General features: G+C 45.5%; 2 protein-coding genes across 3 annotated transcripts in view; one reads left to right on the top strand and one right to left on the bottom strand.

The window, feature by feature from the left end:
• The window catches only part of LRRC69 (leucine rich repeat containing 69), a 351,609-nt gene extending 348,147 nt beyond the window's left edge, over nucleotides 1-3,462 (bottom strand). The window contains exon 1 of the mRNA XM_086965983.1: nucleotides 3,274-3,462. Coding sequence (XP_086822109.1) covers nucleotides 3,274-3,462 — 189 coding nt within the window. The remainder of the gene's footprint in view (nucleotides 1-3,273) is intronic.
• Nucleotides 3,463-3,797: 335 nt separating this feature from the next.
• Nucleotides 3,798-24,897, top strand: part of OTUD6B (OTU deubiquitinase 6B) — a 191,912-nt gene continuing 170,812 nt past the window's right edge. The window contains exon 1 of one of the 2 annotated variants that reach the window (XM_086965981.1): nucleotides 3,798-4,103. In XM_086965981.1, the coding sequence (XP_086822107.1) occupies nucleotides 3,813-4,103 (291 nt within the window). In that variant the 5' untranslated portion in view covers nucleotides 3,798-3,812. The remainder of the gene's footprint in view (nucleotides 4,104-24,897) is intronic. The other variant, XM_086965982.1, reaches the window with a different exon arrangement.

The following is a 24,897-nucleotide window of genomic DNA, read 5'->3' as shown; positions in this document are numbered from 1 at the left end:
TTTCACTTTTGGTGTGCACTCGCCACTTTACTACCTTATAACCAACCGGATTTTTCGTATTATTCCAATGATACCATTCTTCCAACATGGAGGACTAGGAGTCGTCATACACGCTCTAGTCTTTCATGCTAATATTGTATAAAGGTACTTCCTGCTTCCGGTCACATGTCCGTCTTTCGAAACACAGCGACCTGGAACACACAGAGGAGGGATACCACAACTTTGGTGAGTCTGGATACAATTTGATCTGCCCACACACGGGCAAATTCAAGACCTGACTGAGCGATATTTTATTCGCTCTTATCGCTTACCGTCTCACACTGTCTCATTGTCCTTATAGTTTGCAATCCACAGAGGGATCGAACCTTATCCACTTTCATGAAACCTTAATTGGATCCCCTCCCGGTACGGCTTGGTACACACACGTATCCAGGTACGTTCCCTTTTGCTTATTTGTGACCACATCACAACTGAATCCATTTAGCTTTACACGATATATTTTAAAATCTATCACAATCTCCTTTGTTACACAGTATACCTTTGCTTTCATCCACCATACTTGGTTTGGAGAACTTATAAACGGATGAAAAAACGATTGCTCTAAACTCAGAGCGGAGAATCATTGTTTATATTCTGGTGTTTATTAACTTCACGTACTGGTAAGCAGGACCACTGATAAATTCTTTAAGCACCCTACCATATGCAATTGCTTGCCTCACTCTTATGCCTCCCCCCTTTCTCAACACACAGAAATATCCACCCGAAGTCAAAGTGTACATTAAGTCCGACCTACTGACCAGTGGGTCACACCACTAGGTATGCATTTTCGGATTTTATAAGGCATAGGAATTTTAAGCACAATTTTCACTAGTAATCAATGCACCTTGATCTATTGATCGTCACGGACTCACTCACACCGTCCAGCAATCAATAGTAACACTTGTCCGCCCTGAGTATTTCCAAATGTAGGATCGTCGAGAGCACGGCAAGTTAGAGAGCACTACAGTTTCTATTCACATCCTTGAATGTGTCCTCACCAATCCACTATGCGCCGTAATTGTTTTAATAAGAGTTTTGAAGAAGCATGTTTCAACCTTCTGGAGAATTGACGCTAGACACTAAAACGATTCGTGGGCAAATGAGGCTTCACATTCATGCACTTCAAGACCTATCTTTGTCACGTATCGCACAAATTTTAACATGTTAAACATGTGAGATATGCTATATCTACGTTGTTTTCTGTTTTATCAGCCCTGAAGAGTCGTGTTGACTCAACTTTAAACACGACGAAACACGTGTCGGCTGAATGTGGATCAAATAAACAACCTTCCTAAGGATAAAGACACAAGGATCTGCTGTTGCTTATTTACTGAACTGTCAATTACTTTGTTGAAACGTTTTTCTATCCCTGATCATACTGATTTGTGGTTGCGAGAGCTTTGCTTCTTTAACTTATGGCGAACAAAGCGGTACAAAAGGGGGTGGTGATGGACGGAGCATCTGAACCAATCAAACACTCACACCCAGTCAACAGATCTGGCTTTGTTCGCCATAAGTTGGCAGGGTATGCTCAGACGTGAGTCCCTTGCTCACTCTGCCACTGCATTCAAGCAAGCCTGGCTGAAGACGGCTGTAATGCCAGAAACCGGTCCTAGGAAGCTTTTTTCCGGTCCAGGGTAGGCATGGCTTGGTAGTTCGGGCTGGACTGTTCCCATGAGGCACAGGGTCAGACTGATTTGCATATGGCCATGTCTGAACTGGGGTGGCAGAGTGGGCTAAAGAACGGTGATGGATTAAACCCAGATCTGTTGACTGGGTGTGAGTGTTTGATTAGTTCAGATGCTCCGTCCATCACCACCCCCTTTTGTACCGCTTTGTTCGCCATAAGTTGGCAGGGTATGCTCAGACGTGAGTCCCTTTTATCTGTTTGTATCTTTTATGTAACTCATGTAATCCTAAATCCTTATGTATCGCAACTGGTTCTTTTGTTAAGCGCTCTGACACCTTCGTGTAATGTTCAAGCTATATAAAATCGCATTAAATAAATAAATGTAAAGCGCTTCAATACCTTCGGTTCGAGCTCGCGCTATATAAATCGGCAAAAATACGCCGGTACTAAACTACTGAATAGTAATTATTGTATATGCGATTAGGTGCTCCCCACGTTTAATACTTGCATGCTAGCGCAGATCAACAGGAAGTAGCACTGGGCATACACTAAAAGAAAATGAGAGGAGATCAGGGCTTTAAGTGGGCCGGGTCTCAAGGGGTCTGAGCACCGGCAGTTTTTTTCAGGGGGCCTCTAAACGGGTCTCTATCGGGCTCTGTTTTGAGCCCTAACACAGGCAGACCGTGTTTTTTCCCGGACTACAATGACCGCTGTTTGCAGTCACTGCAGTCCGGAAAAAAGTGCCAGGGCGCAAAACAAAGCCTGATAGAGACCCGTTTCGAGACAGCACCAGGCACATGGATGTGCGCTGCTCACTTCTCAGTAGTAGAGAAGTTACAGCATGACGTCATGGCAGGGGAGCGTTGTGAGGGAAGGGAAATCCTTTAAGAGTCATTTTCTTTCTGGATTTCCCTTCTCTTTCTGAAACTCCGGAGCAGCAACATTGTGGTAGGGTCAGCAGGGATTTAATTGGAAGCGTTGTCAATATTATATACAAGTAATAGTTGCAGCTTATTTATCTTTTGCAAGTAATAACCATTGACAAAGCCAATATTCCTTACTTGTTGTAGGTATGATGTTACTTGTATCAAATATCTGGATGCAATGACGGAAACAGCAAAATACAAGTCGGGCGGCACACTATGGTAAGCATAGATTTTTTGCGTAAGTGATTTAAAGCCACGCCCCTAATTACACTGGCCACGCCCCTTTGAGAGACCCCCCAGTTTTTTCATCCCACTTAAAGCCCTGGAGGAGATGCATGTGTGGAACAAGGAGACCACGCAAGCAACTCTTCCTTGGACTCCGAATCAGGGTAACGAAGTCTAGCTTCTAAAAAAATAGGGGGGGGGGGGGTACTCAATACACCCGCTTTCACCACACTGACACTCGCCATGTATGTTCCACCCGGATCTAATACTTCACACTTCACAGTTCATACGGCCATTAATGTTCCTCATGATGATGCTAACATTGCAGCTCAACGCGGCCAAACACCCCCGCCCACCTTCAACTTGCTCTCCAACTGTCGCCGTCACATACGTCATGCGCGGTATTATGCAGAACACGCCCACCCGCATCTTTGTCAGGACACGGATACTTGCCCTGCAAAGCTCCGCGATTTCTTCTGGTAGCTCGGTGATTCGGTTGTTCTTAAGATGCAGGACTTCCAGCTGCACCAGCTGACCCAGCACTCTTGGCACCCGTTGTAGATGCTTCCCATTCAGATTCAGTGTCTTAGCTTTGCCCTGAAGGGCCCGTAGTAGCAGAGAGTCTGCCATTGGAAACAACATTTGTCTCCATGGAGACAAAAATGCTTTTGCAGAGGTAAAGAGAGAGAAAAGACTAAAGGTCTTACAGTCTAAAGACTGCGTATTAAAGCAACGACACGACTCCCTCACTGCGGTATGTTGGTGAAAATATTGTATTTTATTAAAAAAACAATTAAGACGAATATTAAGTCTATATCAAATATAGTCCTTTCTCTCTCGACATTCGCTAAAACTTAAGCAAGTTTCACTGCTCACTTTCGTGTCTTATTATCAAGTGTTGCTTTATTATTTAAGGGATTAGTTGGACTCCTATGAATAACATTTTGCATTAAGACATCGACGGAGCCCTTTCATTTGGAAACCATTTCAAGATGGCTATCAGTAATTCCAGTTTGATCCCGAATCCTCCAACAAGTGTCACTCAAATTCTGTTAAAAAATCAAAAGGATTACCGAAAGGGGGCAGCAGTTACACGGATGACTCTAATAACGCGCGACGTGAGACGTCACATAGTCCCTTCGACTTTTTTTTATAACAATCAACCCCGCTGTGCAGCGAGGAATAGCTTTCCCCTTTCAGGGGTGTCTCCACCATGGAAGAGTCAGATTCTCCCGAAGAGGCTTTGCAACGCCGACAGCGTAAGGAGAAGAAGGAGCTACAGGGTGAGAACGATGAATGCAGCTATCAGTGTGCCTGTATATTCCAACTAAAAAACTAGAGCGGATATGTCTTCATGTATGTCTTAGTTGGCAGCCATATTAGGGACAGAGAAGTCGTAAATTTTAAGTCTAGCCTACCAGTCAGCGTAAGCAAACTGTTTGATTTTAATTGCCCTGTTGCTCTCTTGCATCTGTTTCTATTGGCAGTCAGATCGATAAGCAAAACATAGAAGCAATAATTTAGCATTTCTATTCAGATTATTTACAGCAGTTTCTTTTGTAGTATTTTCAATGTTAAAAGGCAATTAGTTTGTTAGTTCTATGTTTACAACAATCTATGTATAGTCACAGGGGCGTAGGAGACACTAAAATTCTGGGGGGGACAGGGACAACCTTGTTCACTTTCCAGTGACCCTATACAAATCACTGCCCGTTAAACAAATACAATCGCATACTTTCGAAGTGAAATATTGAGAAAAGCAGGCATGTTGTCACAGTTTTCATGTATGCTTAATTGTTATTTACATTCATATAGTAATCAGACCAAATGTTAAAGAACCATGTACATGAATCTTGCTGCACCAAGCAAACATAGCTCGCTGACTTTGGGTGGGGGCGTCGTGTTTGCAAGTGCATTATGATTTAAAAAGTACCTGCTGCTGCATTCCTGGTCTCCAGCAATTTTCAGGCAACAATAAAAATGTGAAGATCACTTTGGTGATCAATGTTCTTTATTGAGAGAGATAGGTTTGTCTAGTGGAAGTTTTGACTCTTGGTAAGGTAGACACAGTGGGTTAATATGCCTGCTGCAAAGAATGTGTAGCACGCAATTCACAAAATGCACATCATTTAAATTGGTCAGTGAGTTACTGCTTTTGTCTGAGAGATTATTTTGGTATTTGCAGTTTATAAGTTTAAATCCTAACATTGAACAGTGAGCTATTAACCGTCATCAAAGAGCTGCAAGAAAACTTCAAGTTATAGATTAGTACATTATGATTTTTTCCCCAATCTTTCCTTATCCTAAAGTTGGAAAATGGGTCCAATCAATTCTGATTATTAAAGAGAACGCCCCCAACCATGGTGTTATACTTTAAATTCTGAATTTGGGCTTCTTTAGTATTGCAAAGCCATCCTGTGCCCTCCCCAACGTTTTGCTGACTGGTACTGGTGGTACCTGACTCTGACTGACCCTGGCCTCTGCCTGAACAGGCACAGGGCCAGTGCTATTCTGAAAGAGACACTAAAAGATACTGTGAAACACCTACATACACTAGGGTGTACTATGGATTAGGGTATCCCTATGATTGGCATGACCTCTCCTATAAGGCCCTAGTTCATAATAGGGCAGGGAGATTAGAACTACCTTTAAGTCCCTAGAATATAATAGGGCATGGCAGTTTAGAGGCCAGCAGCCCTTTCTGTGTTTGCATGTGTGCACTGCTGAAGCCTGAGGTCAGTTCAAAAGTAGCCCTCTGTTGTAGGACTGCTTTTAAAATGTAAATTGTGCCCAAACTCGACTTTTGGGTTTGGGGAACTTATAAATTGATCAACTACAATGCTGGGGCAAAATTAAGTTGAGTGGAAAAATGTTTTCAATTTAACTATGCCTGTATCATATTTGTCACATAATACATCATCTGCTGCATAATCTAACAATTTGACCCAAAACAATTTTGTAGCTCTAACGGATCAACAATTACTAAAAGAAATGTGTCTTATGTTCTGTGAAGTGCAGAGCCCTTTGCAAAGGTTGACTGGTCACCTTTCCCTCTGCTGCATTTGTATGTTACACAGGTACTAATGAGGCAAAAGCTTTGCAGAGGCTGTTAGGATGTATAAATATGTTAAAATAATAAAGTATCATAAAATGCACCGCATCACACTGCAGCCTTTTTATTGTTGCATCATTTAGTCAACACTGGAACACAATTTTGGCCTCCATTGCTGCATAACTCCAGTGGCCCGAAAGAAGGCTGCACATCTTAAAAGTGTTTGGGCATGAAGCAGAGACCATGAAGTTTGCAAACTTAGGGGCTGATTACGAAGGCAGGCGGACTTCAGTCCGTCCGCCATCGAATCGGGGAATGGGACCGCTGGCCTTCAAGGTGGCGGCCCCACGATAGGCAGTACAATGCGACCGCCACTATGGCGTTCGCCGTGCCTATCTTTTACATTGCAGCAGGTGCTGCTGGCTGCATCATCTGCCGCAATGTAAAAACTGACATGTTATATATCACTGCACTACATGGCAGGCACAATGTGGTGCCTGCCACATGGTGCAGTGATATGTAGGGGGCTTCTTAGATGCTCCCCAGGTCCCATGTCTGGGGGAAAGGGGCCCGCTATGGGCCTCCAATGTCCCTTTCCACCAAAATTTCATGGTGAGTGAACTGCCATGGATAGGCTGGTGGGTAAGGGGTATCGTAATCCTTACTGTGGTAGGTACCACCAGCATTGTAGGAACCACAAGCCCCTATGCCGCACTGGTGGGCTCAAGGAGCCAGTCGGGTGTGTGGCGGTTGGTCTTTTCCGACCACCAGGGAACCACCGCCATTGTAATATGGTTGGCGTAAATGCAGTCACCGATGGCAGTGGGACCGCCACTGACTGGGTGATGTGGCGGTTCCACCTCCATTATAATCACCCCCTAAGTTTGGTGTGCATGCAAATCCTACATTGCCAACTCCTGGTAAGTTGCACCACTACTGCTGAAAAAGGCCAATGGAGGTACCAATGGATGCAGTGGACTGGCTTCAAGGATCTTGTGACCTCGGTGACAGTCACTGTTAATCTAGGGTGTGCTTCTTTGTATGCCTGCTCGCAAGACTGGAGGTGAACTGCAGTATGGATTGTGGTGGACAGGCCTTCAAGGTTAACTCCCACTTGCCACTGTTAGGGTCCACCTGTGGGGGCTAAGACACCAGGGCTTCTAAGGTCTATCTGTCCTTCTAAGGTGTAGCATCAGAATGAGCTCGGTCAGGAGTGCGGTCTGGTGGACTGGTCATGAAGGCTGAAAATGGTGCGCCAGTTCCAAATTCAGCAGCTCTGGCCAGTGCCACATCCTCTCCCACACTGAACACCATAGTGCCCCACTGAGAGAAACTTGCACTGCCTTCAGCTACAAGTCAATTGTGCTGCAACTAAATTCAAATTATGCACTAGACAACAGTAAAATGCTGCCTGAAAAAAAATGAAGAACACCCTGAAAAAAGCAAACACTCATAAGGAATGCAAGAATAAGCAAATCATGTGAAATGTATTCAGGAACAACATGGTTACCTTAACAGTTTTAAACTCATTATCCAGAAATTTAAGTGATTTTTCCTGAAAAATTCAGGACATGGCTACAGTACCAGGAAGGGACCCGTTTCAATGTCCATTGCTTATATCCTTTCAAAATGTAAGCAGTTTGGTTAAAAAAAAAATCACATCCCCGAACACAGAGCCCAGTACACATGTTATAAGCTAAAATAATTAAAACAGTTGAAAACGATGGTATTAAGCATTTCCACTTCACCCATCAACCAGGTATTGAAGTCCCTTTAGGAATGGTTCACTTCCCCACCATGGGAAAACAATGTTGTTCAAAGAAAAAAAGAAAGCGCTTTCACTGGCAAACTCTGTAAAGTGGTTCTAATATGTGTGGATGTAAATAACAATCTGGCCTGTCTGCTGACCACTCTGTATTGCTTAATTTAGGTATTTCATTTTTTTTCTCTCCGTCCCGAGGTTTTTCTTTGGAATTATAAAACGGTCAGTAAATGAGGAAATATCCAGCCAAAGTGTCCGCCTATTTTGGATCCATTTCACAGAGAAACAAATAAAGAAAAGGAGATGCAAGAGAGAGTACATAAGACCTCTTGAAATCAGAACTTGAGCAGGAGCGAGACGGAGACAGAAATGGGTATGAAGGAAAAGAGACAGTTTCCCCCCCTCCTTCTCTGCCCTTCCCAGAACGGCGAGCCTTCCTGCAGCATAACAAAGGGCAGAGGGCGGGTGGCCTCTTTGACTCCAGGCAGGTCAAGTGCAGGGCCATTAGGTAGCGCTTTCACGCGCTAATGGCCTTGCCACAGGCAGGAGAGAGAGGGTAAATTCTTTTGTCCGTTCGTCCCCCCGCCTCCCACCCATGTCCCCCCACTCCAAAATCTGGGGGGATATATCCCCCGCATCCCCCACACTTCCTACGCCCATGTATAGTCATCCTTAGCCGTACTCCCTCTCTCCCTCTTCCTATAAATGTTGTCCGTACACTTCTTCTGCTGCAGCCAAGGAAAATCTTCTTTAAAAAAAAAAAATTCTTTGCTCCTCCTTTTCACTGTAACAATGTCTCTAAAACTTTTTGTTTCTTTTGAGAAGACTTTTCAAACATCTTTTCCCATCTTTCCTCTGTTATGATATCATGGGGGCACAAACAGCTCTGAACTTGGATCACCCTAATCTGATTTGAGCATATTTAACACTTGTTTTATGTAGTAAGTCCATCCAGGTGCCGAATACCTTCAACAAGCCTCTCGTGCTCTTTTTGATCTCCTTTTGGTCGTAGTTGTTCTTCAGTGTCACACCACTTGATTTGGTTTCTTCAGTAATTGTTTTCAGTATGTGGTCAGCTTGGCACACTTGATTTCAGTTTTCTGCATCCAATAGTTTCTTGACCATTCAGCATTTCGGATGTCCCTCCTTGTTTCAGCACTTGTTCCATCACACAGATCTTCTTGCTGTCCTGGTGCTGCCTGAACTGCCTCTTCAGGAGAAACATCTATCTCGTCTCTGGAGATCTTGATGCCTCTTCGTGTGATCGCAGGAACCTGAATTGGTACAACTGCTTGTCGTTTTTCTCCCCATTCCCTCTTTTTGCTGTCTTTTTTCTCAAGTGGTTACAGCTTGTGTCACTGGTATTATCCATTCTGGCTCATAGAATGCCACTATCTCTGGCTTATAGAACACCACTTTTTTATAGGGATTTCTTACTCTCCTGGGGTGCGAAGCATGCACCCAATCCACCACACTTAACAGAAGTGTTCGTTATTAGGATGATCTTGTAGGGGCTTTTCCATCTCAGTTCCATGCAAGACTTCCTGACGTGTTTCTTCACCACTGCACATTTGCTGGTACTGAGGTTATAGCTCAGTTTCTGATGCGGATTTAAAGTGGCAGCTTCAACCTGCTGAGAGACGGAACACACCACATCAGCCAATCTTTACAGTAGGGAAGTATCATGTCATCTGTAATGTTCAAGAGTGCAGTTGCAGGCACAGCAGTCAGCCTAATCACATGCCCATTGAGAATCTCATGTAGAGATCATACTTTCGGGGATATTTTGGAGACTCGTCAACACCAAAGGCAAAGCATCAGGCTATTTATTTGAAGTAGATGCACAGGCGTTTTGCTTATCGGATTTTATGGTCCAGTTGAGCAGCTCCACTATTCCTGAAGCCTCTTGTTAATAGCTACAGTGATTGATATCTGCTCAATGTAATGCTGCGCAAATCATTCTCAGGATTTCATTATTGAAATTAGTTCCTCAATCTGATTACAGAAAAACTGGTAGTCTGTATCACACAACCACAGTTTGGCTTCAGTGAGGCTGTCATTTCTCCTTGTTGGGTAGCATTACACTCATCGAAAGAAAATTCACACTATATTCAGGATATATCTCAACCTGTTGCAAACAGGCATTTCTATAAAATACATTTACAGCTTGTTATATGGTACACTTGATCTCCCAATGAAACTTAGTGTTACTGGTGTCTTTTTCCTCATTTTCATTTGCTGACATGTTACGCATCTTTGGCACAGTTGTTCTGCAAACACCGTACACTTTTGATTGAACCAACTCTGTCTGAATACCCTTAACATTGCATCTCTCTATGTGTGTTGCACCATGGTAGTGTTGTGCCATGGAATATAATAAACTGTCTAGTAATCCTAATCTTCCATTCGCAGAGAGCCATTTGTCATATGCATTTTTCTCACATTCTGCCCGGATCCCGCACTGCTGCTCTTCCTCTGAAACATTTTTCTGCAATTCTTTTAACTCTATCCAAGTATCAGCTTATGACCATAACATTGACAAAGCAGTGTCTTCTTCCGAATCATTTGTGTAAGTCCCATTAAATGTTCTGGTCATAAGCACACAATACCATGCAACTTTGTCAACATGTTTGTTTTCCACTGTGACGTATCAATTGCCACTCCTGTGAGCTGCACATTTTACTACAGCTGCTTCTACGGGCAACTGACTTGCATCTAACAGGTCTTATATGCCTCGTTCCTAATCGGACTTCCCAAAGAGGTCATGAAACCTCTCTGGGACTATAATTACTGAAAGTAATGGATGATTCCAAAGCTATACTGACTATCTATAAATATAGTCCCCACCCCTCAATCGGGCCATTATACTGCAGGTTCTTGAAAAGGCAATCCATTCTGCAACTTGTGCAGAGGTGACATTTTGAAGCCATGAAGTTTCCACTATATTACTAGAATTGTATAGACCGAGTAAGCTGCTCTCAGGATACCATCATTGTTTCTCAAAGATTAGCCATCATCCAACATTACATAATCCGGCTCAGTTAGTTTTCTTTTATTTTGGGTCTCTGCTTGGTGCACAAATTCGTGAAATATAGATAATCATGTTTAACATATTCATTTATTGACATCGGGGTGGAAGGATTAAGAATCTGACTTTTTAATACATTTTCTTTTGATAACCTTTGCTGCTCATATCTGGTGAGTCAAGTATTTGTCATGCATTGGGTGTAGGGAGCTGGCTCTGTATATATTATACCAATATGGGGTATAGTGTGCACAGAGTCCAGTGGAACCCCAAAGGTAGGCAGAGGTAAAAGTAGATAGCGCCTTACTCTCTATTTATGGTTGTGTGGGCGAGCAGTAAGGTTTTATCAGAAGGTACTGTTAAGCATTTGTTGTACACATTCGGGCAGCAAATGATGTCGCACACTCAAAGACTGAACTCAGACCAATTTGTTTGTATCAAAACTATTATTTGGTTATTTTATTTTAGTGCCAAGCCTGGTGCACGTAAGTGAAATAAATGCATTATAATATCTTATGCAGTGTTTTATAGTTGAATGCAGGTTCAAATGCAGTTGGTTGAATTACAAGTAAGTCAACAGTTCAGAATTACTTTAGTTACTTTACAGATTACTATGCAAGTTACTTTTCAGATTACTTTTGTTAATCAGTGTGATATGCCTAGATATCACACTGAGACATCTCCTAGACAATATGTAAGTAATTCACTTTTTGTACATATGCAGTTTTTCAAAGTCCCATACAAACCAATTCCACACCTAAAACGATTTCAAGGAAAAATAGTCCATGTATTACTATGGAGAAAAACGAAGTTAACGGTTTGCAGGTAAGTACTTGTTTGTGGGAGTTGGTATTCTGGGGTTAGCGCCAGTATTCCCCCAGGGTCAACGATGCACTCTTGAAACACCCTCAGTGACACTAGGGCGGCCGGGTGCAGAGTGCTGAGGCCCAATATTATCCAATTAGGGATAGGAGGCCTGTGGTTGGTTGCTGCTCACGAGCAGGCCACAAGGTTGTGGGAGCAAAGGTTCCTGGTGTTAGACTCAGGGTAAAGGGGGGTCCGAGCTAGCACCCAAAGTAAAACACGCAGCCACACAGTGTAGGCTGGGCGCAGGGTGCTGTTTTGGTGTTGGGTGCCCTGTTGTTTTCAATGGGAGTTGCTGGTTTTGGATTTTGACTGCAGGCTTGGTCCAGGGAGACTTCTGGGAGGAACCAGCAGCTGGTAGGTAAGTTGGAGGGCTTGGGGGACTTGGGTGCACCTCAGGTTCTCTTCTACAGGGCACAGGGCAGCAGGATGCAGGGGTGTCTTTTGTGGACGGATTTCACCTTACCGGGTCACTCTTGGTTGCAGAGGCTGCAGGTGATGTTGTGTAGTCCTGGAGTGGTCAACCCATTTTGGACTCTTACTCTGAAGCGCTGGGGGACCTCGCAGGGACCAACGGGCCACCCGGATTAATGCCGTAGGCATCTGGTGTAGTGGTGGTTCCAGGTGTCTGGTTTCTTTGTCCTCAGCAGGCTCAGAGTCTGTCTTGGGAGATTCTTTTGAACAGAGCTGCTGTTCACAGGATATCTGGTCTATGTTGAAGGCAGTCAGTCCTCACAGGGGTTCTGGAGTTAACTGGCTGCAGGCCAAGGCGATTTTTGGTGCAGGATCTATGGAAACTGCAGACGGGCCGGTAGGGCTGGGGCAATGTCAGTTCTTCTCTGCAGTCTCCTCTGCTGGGCGTTTTCTTTCATCCTTCTTCTTCATAGGTTGCGCGAATCTGCCTTCTTGGTTCAGGGCTGCCCCCTAAATACTGTATTTTGGGTGCCTTTTAGGGGTTTCGAGGTCAGTAGCCAATGGGCTACTGACCTTAGGGTGACTACACCCTTGGTGTGCTCACCTCCATGTGTGGGAGTGGGGACAATCCCTAATCCTGGTTGGAGGATGGTGGGCACTGAAGAGTGGACTTCACTTCGCTTCCCCCACCTGAGGGGTGGGGTTGGCAGAGGTGGCCACACCTTCTGGGCTGATCTAATTTTTCCAGCCGAAAAGGAGGGAAGAGAGCCTGCTCCTGTTAGCAGGAGAGTCTGGGGGTTGCATTACAAAGGCGGCAAGGCCTTTGAAGCTCCCTTGCTACCGATGGCTCTTCCTGGCCTGGGGGAGGTGTAATCACCTCTTACCAGGAAAGGCTTTGTTTCTGGTTTCAGGGAGCAAAGGCTCCCACCCCAGGGGGCCAGAAACATGTCTTGTGGTGGCAGGCTGGTGTGTACCAGTCAGGGAACCCACCAGAGGCTGGTTGGTTTTCAGGGGGCATCTGTAAGATGCCCTCTGAGTGCATTTTTTATTAAATCCCACACTGGCATCAGTGTGGGTTTAATGTGCTGAGAAGTTTGATAACAAACTTCCCAGTTTTCAGTAAAGCCATTATGATGCTGTGGAGTTTGTAATGATAAACTCCTGGCACCATATACTCTTAATCGCATTACTGCACTTACATTGTCTAAGAAGTGGTCTAGACACTGTAGGGGTACAGAGCGCATGATCGCTAAACATCCTTTACAACGACTGCGTTACAACGCATGTCAATACCCCACATTTGTTACTCCGCAGCAACTTTGACAATGCAGGACTTTACACCGCAAGTCATTCCAACGCATTCCCCTTTACAATGCCCCAGTGGAGTTAGAATAGTAAATTACCTGCGGTGTAAAGCCATGCGTTGTAAAATTTGTTGCGGAGTAAAAAATACGGGGTAATGGCACGTGTTATAAACACATGCGGAGTAAAGTGTCCTTTTCCTCATGCTTCTGTACCCTCAACCCTTGTATTGTACACCTAGCTAGAGGGGTACTTGACCTATGCCAGGGCAGTGGGTTGTAGGCATGGCACACAGGGATGTGGCCCCCTGGAACCCCCCACTGTGTCCTCCGGTTCAATTTCTGGCCCCCTGAATGATCCAGCTGCTTCAGACCATGGCAGAACCAAATCTTCTCACCAAGCCACTGATGGGGTAGTTGTTGCTGAGGGGATAACTACGGTTCCTTTCCTTGTGGGCAATGGTGCGCCAAGACCACCGGTGCCACATGCATCTTTTGCTGCCCCCACTACAGGTCCCGCAACTGAAGTGGGGCCTGGACTCACCTCCTCCAACCCTCATGGTATGGCATCTGCCACCTCCGAACATTTGAAGATAATTTCCTGGAACCCCCCACTGTGTCCTCCGGTTCAATTTCTGGCCCCCTGAATGATCCAGCTGCTTCAGACCATGGCAGAACCGAATCTTCTCACCAAGCCACTGATGGGGTAGTTGTTGCTGAGGGGATAACTACGGTTCCTTTCCTTGTGGGCAATGGTGCGCCAAGACCACCGGTGCCACATGCATCTTTTGCTGCCCCCACTACAGGTCCCGCAACTGAAGTGGGGCCTGGACTCACCTCCTCCAACCCTCATGGTATGGCATCTGCCACCTCCGAACATTTGAAGATAATTTCCTGGAACATCGCGGGATTAGCTAACAAACTGGAAGAGCCGGCTTGGGCAAAGTACATAGAAACTGGTGACATATGCATGTTCCAGGAAACCTGGGCCAGAGAGGACTATGGACATCAAGGCTATTCGTCATTTTTCATCCCAGCAAGGTGGGAAGGCAAAGGCCGCCCATCAGGGGGCCTTACGACGTGGGTTGCTGCGCACCTGGGCTGTGTGGCCACACGGCTCCCATTCAACTCTGATGACATCCTTGCGGTCTTATTAACATGGCCAAACAAAGCTAACCTCCTGCTGGTCAACATCTATTCCAGGCCGATGGGAATGGCAAAAGAATCATCGACCTTTGATGAACTCTCGAACTTCTTATCTGAACTGTCGACTGATTCATATTATGTGGTGGGTGGGGACTTTAACTCTCACTTTGAGCCACTCCCCGGCCTCCAGGAAGGGTTCTTATCAGAAGAAGAAGTTAGGTGGGCAGTACCATGGGTTGATGTGCCATCTCCGAAAGCTTGGACCCCACTGGCACTGCAAATCACTGCCCTTACGTTAAGGTTTGGACTCAGAGCGTGTAATGGGCGAATTAAATCCGATATACCAGGCAAAAACACTTACAATCGGCGGGGAAGAGAGTCTCATTTGGACTATGTCCTGGTCCAATTGGCGAGATGGTCAACAATACAGGACTTCAGGGTAATAGACAGGTTGGACAGTGACCACAATGCCCTCGAGTTAGACCTTGCCCATCCAGCACCTCAGGCCCCAGTGACCCATGAGGAAGGGAATCGCCCCACGCTCCTCCTAGATAACAGTAGGAGAAGAATTAGGTGGGAGCATATGGTCACAAGCAAGGATAAACTCCCACTGCTTTATGCAGAGATTACTCCCATCCTGGAAACTGTTGGGGATCTTGACAGTGTGGCAAATAAAATAGATATAAGGAGTAAACTGTTTGTTGCCCACGAGGAACTCATAAAAGTTGCGGCACCCCACTTTACTCGTAACTTACGAAAGCCAAGGGAGAGGTGCCAAGGTAAAACACAATGGTATAATGTAGCCTGTAGACGGGCCAAAACAGAACTCCTTGGAGCAATTAAGGAGGGCACAGGAGGGGAACGCCTTAAGCAACGCAGGCAAGCCTACAAGAAGCTTCTTGCTCAGGCCAAAATAGAATGGGAGGAAAATCAGTGGGAAGAACTCACAAAGGCCCTAGCAATTCAAGATCAACGCCTGTTCTGGAGAATTGTGAATGGGGGATCAGGGAGTCTACACTCGGCAGTGGAGCCTAACATAGCTCCTGGAGTGTGGCAGGCCCACTTTCAGTCCCTATATAGCGCTGAGTCCGGAGAACTTCCTGCGCCAATCGAACCGGAGAGGCTGGGCCCTCAGGCGGATCTAATAACACTGAGTGAGGTCACTGCTGCTATTTCAGGCCTGGCTTCGGGGAAGGCGCCTGGACTGGATGGGCTACCGGGAGACCTGTTCAAGCAGGAGCCCACCGTCTGGGCGCCTTGCCTCGCTGCTCTTTTTAACGGTATCCTCGGTGGGATGGAAATCCCTAGTACTTGGCTGGGGGCTGAGGTGGTCCCGATTTTTCAAAAAGGGATCCCCCCTCCTCCCAGCCAACTACAGACCGATTAGTCTGATAGACGTAGCGCAGAAGCTGTTCGGCAGGGTTCTCCTGAATAGGCTTCAGGAATGGATAGAGGAGGTGGGCGCCCTCAGTCCCTATCAGGCAGGATTTAGGAAAGGGGTATCGACTGTGGACCAGGTCTTTAGATTGAATCTGGTCTATTGGACGACAGTGAGGTTCGAGGGCGGTAGTTTGTACATGATTTTCGTGGACCTACGGGCCGCCTTCGACCTCGTGCCCAGGGGAAAACTTTGGATCATCTTGGCAGGGATGGGCGTACCACCAGATATTTTATTGACCTTGCAGAGGTTGCATCATAACAATTATGCCTAGGTGAGGTGTGGGAGGTCGGGGGAACTGACTGATAGATTCCCCGTTGGCAGAGGGGTAAGACAGGGCTGTGTGCTGGCGCCGACCCTGTTTTGCCTCTTTGTCAACGGGGTAATCGCCCATCTTAACGCCACCGACTACACAGATGCCCCCAAATTAACGGCAACAGTGTGCCCGCAATAATGTTCGCGGACGACACATTGTTAATATCTAAAACACCCATGGGCATCCAAAGGATACTCGATGCCTTTGTGGCCTTCTGCCAGGATAGAGGGTTGGAAATCAACGCCACAAAAACCAAATATATGGTATTGAATCCGAGCCCCAAACAGCGCCCGAATCCCCAACTGGGAGCAGTGGTCACAAGAGTAATACCCTGTACAACAGTACTGAATGTCAATTCTCCCCTATGACAAACCCTGCAAAAGCCTCTCTCTTGAGAACTTTGCAGCGGGCAAACAATTCCCCTAAGACTCTGTCCTGTATAATACTTAACACCAGATCCACAAATATGAGTTTGAGAATTTCATGCAAACATTTAACCCGTATCTGGCATTTCTAACAGAAACTTAGGCTAATAAAACATCCAATCCTGACTGGATTGCAGCCATTTGAGTTCGCATCTGTAGACAAGGAAAGAAAATGGGGAGGCAGTATTGCGATTATTTATCGCACTAACTTCAAAGCGACTTTTGATTCTACTCGGCATTTCGGAGTAGAAGCACTGATGTTCAATCTTAAATTCAGCAACACAAACACCTTCCCGGGTATTCTAATCTACTATCCACCGTATTTACACAATCTTTGCAAACCATCTTGGAATTGTGTGTAGACTCTCCTACTTTTACCCTACTTGGAGATTTTAATTTTCATCTAGCATGCAAAAAAAACAATGCGGACACCACCCATCTCAGGGGTGTGAAATTTAATAAAATATCCACTTGTCCGTGGGGCAGATTACTTCATAAATCTACTTGTCCTGTAACAAAATCCACTTGTCCCTTTGGTGCCATTTAGTGCAGCAACACATTATGGCAGCAATCTCATTATAAAAGAGCTCTGATATAACCTCTCTGGTTATGACAGTGCTTATACCATAGCAGTGTTTAAATGCTTGCCATCCCCTTATTATGTTCCCACATTTCTGCAGATCTACATACTGGGGCTGAAGGTCGTGGTAAGCAAAAGTCCCAGGGTTAGAATCCCCTTTTGAGTCTGTGCAAACCTACTAACTTGCATGTTTTAATGGTTTTTAACAACTTTTCTCTAATCTTTTCCCATACTGAGAAATGTTGAAAATTTACTCCCGATAATGGCAGACTTAAACCTTTTTCCAGAGTTGGGAAAAAAGTGGTTGAAGGGAAAGTGCACTTTCAAACACTCATATTTTCGGATGAACAAATCTACACATGCATATTTGCTCATGCTAAAATGCAGTTCACAAATATTTTCTAGGAGTACTATTTCTTGTTCTACTTCTGTAAATTCTTGGGCATTCATGAAACCTGTATAGCGCCACTTAATGCAAAGACATATACCATGGGTGCACTTTTGACCTTTAATAATTGCGCCCCATATTTGGTCTGTCGTTGACCATGACCTTTTGCGTTTAATAAAATTCTGTCTCTCCAGTTCTGGATCGGCTGGTTTCACTGTGAGTGACAGCCTTCTGCTCTTTCACAAGGAGCCTATCGGCCCAGAAAGTAGTTTTGTTGAGTACCAGTAACTGGCAGTGTGCTTTTTGAAACCAAAAGCAATTTTTGCTTTTGACAATGTTTGTTATGATGTGAGGGCCTGGTAGGTCCCAAACCAATATGGTTTTACAAAAACCTTGCCAAAACAATTCACACATTGACAACACTGAAAAGCTGACCACCAATTTCAGACCTACTGGCTTTGCCAATGCTTGTTTATTTGTGTTTACCATACTCTTATTAAAACTGGTACACTGATTTTTCCATTATGAATATTTTTGGGGAAAACTAGCATACATCAATACATGTTACTAAATGATGCTGCAAAGAAATGGTACCTGAAAGATTACAGTAGTTTAGCAAAATGTTTTTTTCCTGATTTCTTTTATTTATGAACATTTAACCCCTCCCCTGCTGATGACGGAACCCCTCCGTCATCAGCTACAGTTGAGCTGTGCTGATGACGGAGCGGTTCCGTCATGGCCCAGCCGCCGCGCCTGCGCGGCACTGATTTCACGCCTGCGCGGGCGTTCTAATGAGCGGGGCGGGTCGGGTCATGACGGAACCGCTCCGTCACCAGCATAGCTCAACCGCGGCTGGTGACGGAGCGGTTCTGTCACCAGCATGCGGCCGCCCCGCCCCTTTAGCGCTGCGGCGGAATAGCCGCCGCAGCGAAGGGGTTAATTTTGAAAGCAAAGAATCATCAATCTTGCTTTCAAGCTTTTGCAAATATTTGCATCAAATTAGAGCATTCCTGGGAGCAATATACATAGCCTCATATTGCTGAACTTTGAAAACGTGTGCACACATTTTTATACTGGAACCACTGTCAGTAGTGCAGTCAGAGCTTACAACATTACCTAGAACATTCACCCTAATAGTAAAGGCTTTCAGTTATTGAACCATAGATACACGTTTGAACAGCATTAACATATGGACACAAATATTACCTTAACTGCAGACAGTGCCATTCCCTGATCCATAATGGGGTACTGTAAACTGGCAGCCAAAGGGTTTGTACTGCAGGGGGATGGGCCTACGTGTCCCAGATGCACATGAAAACTTGTTGCCCTTCACCCCAAACAATACTTCCTAGGCATCGGGCTATATGAATTCCACATCCCTGCCACCTGGTGGACAGCATGGCCTGTTTTGGACTGAAACAAATGATCACAGAGCCCTCCCCTAAGGCCAGCTACACGTTAGATGGGATTTTTACTACCAACTCCAATATTGCTCTGGAGAAAGTACCTCCGCTTACTTGGATGGACCACAATGCTATCCCTTTCAATCTCCTACTGCCCTCATAGAACAGATTGCCTGCCACTAAGACCAAATATGGCGAAAAATCAACAAAACTGATTTAGAAGAGCCCTACACAAACACACAAACATCCCTCTACACTAGATCAAGATAATAATAATGCCACATACAACTTTGATTGCTGGGTTAGGTCAACCGTCAGCCCTTTGGTATTCCACTGAACTTGGAAGCAAAAAAGGCCAAGTATAGACGCTTAGAACGAACCTGGAGGCAAGACTACAGCGAACAGAGCAAACACAATTACAGATTAGCACTAGAAAAATACAAAGCAGCAATTAAAGCAGCCAAGACCAGCCACTTCTCAATGAAAATGGAGGCAGCAAAAAAACTCTACTAGAGGGGGGCAGAGCATGCTCGCGACTAAGATGGCCGCTTGAGCCTGAAGCTCCGCAAGTCCATCTATCTATCTATCCGTCAATTATCCGATGTCTATAGCAATATTTTGGCGCCTCCAGGACCATCGCTGTTGTGCCCAGAGCTACCACACAGAACAAGCCGAAGCTGGCAGCTGAACTCGCCTGGAGCTCGGGGACCTTTTCTGTCTGCTGAGGTTGGCGAGGCCCTGGATCCCGATCCGAGGTACGGTACTGAGGCGGGCTGCTGCACTGGGCGGAACGTCGACCTACGTGAGGTAACTGGGAGAGCTGGAGAACGGACCCTCATTTTGCCCAGTGCGGCGCCTCTGGAGTCTGTTTGCTGCGCCTGCACTGACACCCCTGCTGGCTGGAGGGAACGCGGTGAGTTGTGGTACTGCTGGCGGAGCAGCCCCTGTGCGGGTGCCATGATCACTGTGACTCGCCTGGGACGACTGGAGTGCCTTTTCTTGGATTCGTGGGCTTGTCGCTGAGAGATCCCTTGAGACTTGGGTTTGGATTGCCGGAGCGGTGGGTCCTACCTGCACAGCGCACCAGGGAAGAAGAGTGTGGATCCGACAAGACCGCCGTATTTGAATTAGTGCAGCTGGAGCCTTCTTCTGGGCCATTCTTTGCTGCTCCTGGGACGAGGGCTGCCTGGTGTGATGAAGCTACTACAGCGCTGAGTACTTCACCAGTGAGGCAGTAAAATCTGGTTGAGTGCAGTGTTGGCTCTATGCTCTGTGTGGCCTGAGAGGAAGACAACTTCTGATGGGGACACCTCTTTTCTGTGGAAATGCTGCATTATGTGAGGCACGCTGGTGACTTCGCTACATATTAGTTCAGAGGTGTTTGCTGGCTGCCCCAGAGAGCCCTCGGTGGGTGGATGATCGTGACGCTGCAGCTCCAGTGGTTGTGTTGGGCCCTTGCGGGGTGGTTGTGCCCCATGGAGTAGTGTGCAGCAGATACGTGTGGCTGGTCTGCTGGCTTGGCATTGGTCCTGTGTGTGCTGGGGAGGGCCTAGCCTTTCATAATACTGCTGCGGCGGACTGCCAGCCCACGTGGTTCAGGCGTCCTGGGCTGCTGCTGCCAGAGGGGAGTGACCTACGTCCGGAGGCGAGAGCTGGTCTGCGATATACTTGGTCTGTCACGACAGTGAACTACATCAAAGATGGGTGAAGTAGACCGTACCCAACCTAAGCTCACATTTGACCCCAAGAAATCCAAAAGCCGCGTAGCCACCCCTGAAGACAGTGAACCCTCAACTGACCCGCACCTGGAGGATGCTGAAGGGGACATCTGCACCATGATTAATGCGATGGACAAGGGTCTTCAGAACAGTATGTCTGTCCTTGGCTCTAAGAATGACTCGCTTTTCTACCGCATGAACAGGATGTCAGAGCGGCTGGATAAGCACATGCAGCGTTTGGATATGGCGTAGAGGCGAGTGGTTGAAGTGGAGGAAGTGCAGACCACGCTGGACAGGGCCACAAGCAGTTGGGCAGGGTTATGCAGGTGCTGCAGGACAAAACGGAGGACCTGGAAGGACTTTTTCGGCGCTGCAATCTCAGAATTACTGGCCTTCCGGAGTCCACACTGACCGGCAACATGGAACTATTCATAGAAAAGATGCTGGTTACTATGCTTGGTAGCAAGACTTTTTCGCCTATGTTTGTTATCGAGAGAGCTCACTGTTCATTGGGCCCATTTCCGGCACCTGGGGCTACGCCGCTTCCCATTATAGCAAAGCTGCTCAACTATCGGGACATAGACTCTGCATTGAAAGCTGCCAGAGATGAACAACCCCTGCAGTACGAAGGTTCTACCATATCTCTGGTTCCTGATTTCACACTAAAAGTGCAGGAAGCGCGACAACAGTTTGCCTCACTGAATAAAAAGCTGTGAGAGGACAATATTGACTATGCCATGCTGTATCCTGCCAGACTCTGGGTTAACCGACAAGGACATTCGCACATTTTCACGGACCCGAAGGTTTTGCAGAAGGCCATGAAAGAATGGGCTAAAGACAAACGCCGCAGCCCAGACCGTTCCTCGTTGGAGGGTGCAGTAGGTGGCGATCTGGAGGAGTAGGATTGACCTTAGCTTTTTCTAATGTGCAGATAAGTTTCAACTCCTACCTCTGCTGTTGCTGTGTGGACGTCCTCACTGAGGGTGATTGAGGTACGGGGCCCTTCTTTGAATAACTGATTAATGTGTGTTTAAATGTGCTTGCTGGGCTGGTACAGCCACTCCCACTCGACTGTGAGAGTAGTAGTCTGATACTGGCGGAAGCCGGGTTAGCTATTTTGTGAGGTTCTGAACAAGGTCACTGGAGGGTACTTGATAAAATATATATTGGTTTTAGATGTGTAATGGTTTGCTTTGATAGCTTGCGGGGCAGAGGCCTGTTTGGTATTCTTTTCAAGGTTTTCTGCTTTGAGCATGTTAGCTCTGCCCGCGGATGTGTCACACAGCTGGGGTATTGTTGTTTGTGGGGGCGGGGTGTTGTGTAGCATTTTAGGACCGTAGTGTAATGTTCCCGATTCATGCCCATATATAGGTATAAATTACCTTGTCCTTATATAGGCATAGAAATCATAACCATATTTAGACATATCTCATGCAGTCCAAATACAGCATGGCTACTTCCAGTAGTTCCGAAAATCCACAACGATTTCTTGGAAAACTCTGCTTCAGCAGTTAGAGACTTTTCCTTGCTTGAATATTGATTTGTCCAAGAACTCATGGAGTTTTCAAAGAACTGAGACTCTTTGACGTTATTTTGTCCACCTTTACATCAAACTCTGCACCTTCAAGGTATAAATATGTCCACACTTGCCCAAGCAAACACACGGTGGTTTAGAGCAGTTCGACTATCTACTTTTGCGACGCATCTCGCTACAGCAAGTGTAGAAGGAAGCCAACCCTCCAGCAGACTCACTGAGAGAGAGGCTGTCTTTTCTCTTGCCGAGAAATCCAGCTCCAGTGTTTCCAAGCTACCCTTGCGGGTTGTTGAAAAACCGAGTCCTGAGACTGACCTCCTTCATTCTAAACCAAGGTACGGAGCTGATTAGACCCTAAGAGAAATCTTGGATAGATTCTTGGCAAAAGAATACTAAACTTCTGCTACACCACACTTACTTCTTCCCTCGTACTAGACTTAGGTTAGGTACATCAGGGCAGGCGTATTTTAGAAGCACTAGTTGAGTACTTTTAGTCTTTATGTATGTATTTTATGGCTTAGAAACCATACCATGCTTTTACAGTATTATTGTATAATACTCTTCTTGCTGTATGCAATATACTTTACAGCCAGTGTTACGATTGTAGCAGTTAATTTCTTCTGCATGAGAAAGAAGACTGTTCAATAAATACCTTTATTGAAAACGCCCATCTCTCTATTTTCTCTGCACCTCTGATGAAACTAAGCATGCACGAATGACTGAGTAAAATATCTATCTATTGTTTCCACGACTCTGAAGATCAGTTTTATCTTGGCGAAACAAAGTTGTCATGTTTATGCAGTTGTCAGAAACTAATCACTTCTTGAGAATTCGAGAAAGTAGTTTCTAGTGACCTCTTAGCTAGCTGGCACTCGCAATTAAGTTTAATATATTCGATAGAGACCTAGTACACATGTCCATCTATAGGATATATTATTCCAATGCGCAGAGCCTATTGGGAATATAGGAACTACACTACATGGTGTCCAACGTTTGGTAAGGCACTAATTTAACACTAGATACTAGAGTAACTCGGTCGTGCTTTTCACAGAGACCCCTTTTTTCCCGTAAAATACTCCAGTAGACGTCTGGAGTGGGTAAAAGGATAAAATATCTGACATAACTGAGTAGGACGAAAAATCCTATGTATTAGTTTTTGGTTTTGTTCAACGTTGAAGGATACAGTGTTCCAGTGGAACTGCAGCGTCTACAGCCCAACCGGGTTTAGACGTTACAGGTTTCCAACAAAATGACGCTGATGCTATAATCATCCCGGAAAACTATAGCTATAAAGCTTCTAGAAAATGGCCTATCACAAAGTGGTGGTAGGGTTATATTTGTCATAGAGGCACATGAATATCGGCAGACAGAGGTATTCTATTCATGGGTTATTTTCCCAGAAGCAAAGGCAACACCACATGTGTTCCACTTCTAGAAGACAGAGGACCCTCCATCAGAGTACGTTCCCTTTGAGAACATTGAAACTAACTTACCAAGAGCATCAGCTCTGGTTTAAAGGCACCCTACAACATAAAAATCACATTACCAGGCTCTGTCCACTAGGTAGACCAGGAGCGACACAGCAGGTACTAGCCAGCTATACAACACATCCTGACCTGGAAAGAATGACAGATGTAGAACTGTTAGCTCAGCTAAAACAAATAATTAAAATATATAGACAATTGGTACAATATTTTTATGCGGACTCGAACAGTCCAACCTGCTATGAGAATTCCACAGCAAACCCTTCATCAAAGGAACACAAACACAATTACACCACAGACTATACAATCAGTCATTGGTAAATTGCCAGCAAAAAAGGAACAAATTCCGTTCTGGTTAGCTAAAAAAATTACTCCAATTGAGGCAGTATTCCCTGATAGTGCACCTCATGGGAAACAGGGAAACACAGAATGTTAACAATCTGTTTACCAATGGGGATCGCACCACACCTGGAGGACTGTGACATTTGGGGTACAGTCTTTGCTGCAATCTACACAAAAACTCATGGTGTACCGTCTATGGCGGTGATACCAGACGTCCTGAAACAGCTTAAAAATGAATACTGGGCAGAGCCTGCTTTAAATCTCGGTATGAAGTTACTGAAGGATTTTCAAACATGTCTCAGCTATAATATTAGCTAATATGCTTCCGTGGCAATCCGCCAAAAACTAAAAGAACTTGATGTAACTGAGCAACCATATGAACTGGCCAGAATAATAGAAACATCCTATGAAGAACTGGGTAGAGATAGTTTGGGTGCGAAACCAGTAAAGCCCGAATTAACAGAAAATCCTGAAAAAGTTTTTATTAAAAAACACTCGCTACTCCTAAAAAGAAGTGGGAAAATACTAGACAGACCCTTCCTAAAGGGAAGCGTTCTCAAAAGGAGCACTCTGAACAGAGATATAACCTCAGAAATGGGGATAATTTGAGAAAACCTGATAGATATCAAGATACTGATACACGTTCCTCTCGTACCTTTCAGACTTCCTTGCAGAAATCCGAAAGAAGAGGACGATCAGAACACAAGGAAGAACGCGTGAAGTCCAAAGACTATCAACCCGTTCCAAAAAATAAGAAAACTCCATTCACCAAGAAGAAGGTAGCAAGTCTAAAAATCAGACATGCCGAGGATCTTGAGTACACAACTCAAGAACGGGGAGTGGGCCCAGACAATGCTGGACAGCGCAGCAGAAGTTACCATAGCT

Source organism: Lissotriton vulgaris, chromosome 4_1 (assembly GCF_964263255.1).
Source record: "Lissotriton vulgaris chromosome 4_1, aLisVul1.2, whole genome shotgun sequence".
Lineage (NCBI taxonomy): Eukaryota > Metazoa > Chordata > Amphibia > Caudata > Salamandridae > Lissotriton > Lissotriton vulgaris.
The sequence above is the reverse complement of the archived record's forward strand: the minus strand, read 5'-3'. Positions and strand labels throughout refer to the sequence as shown.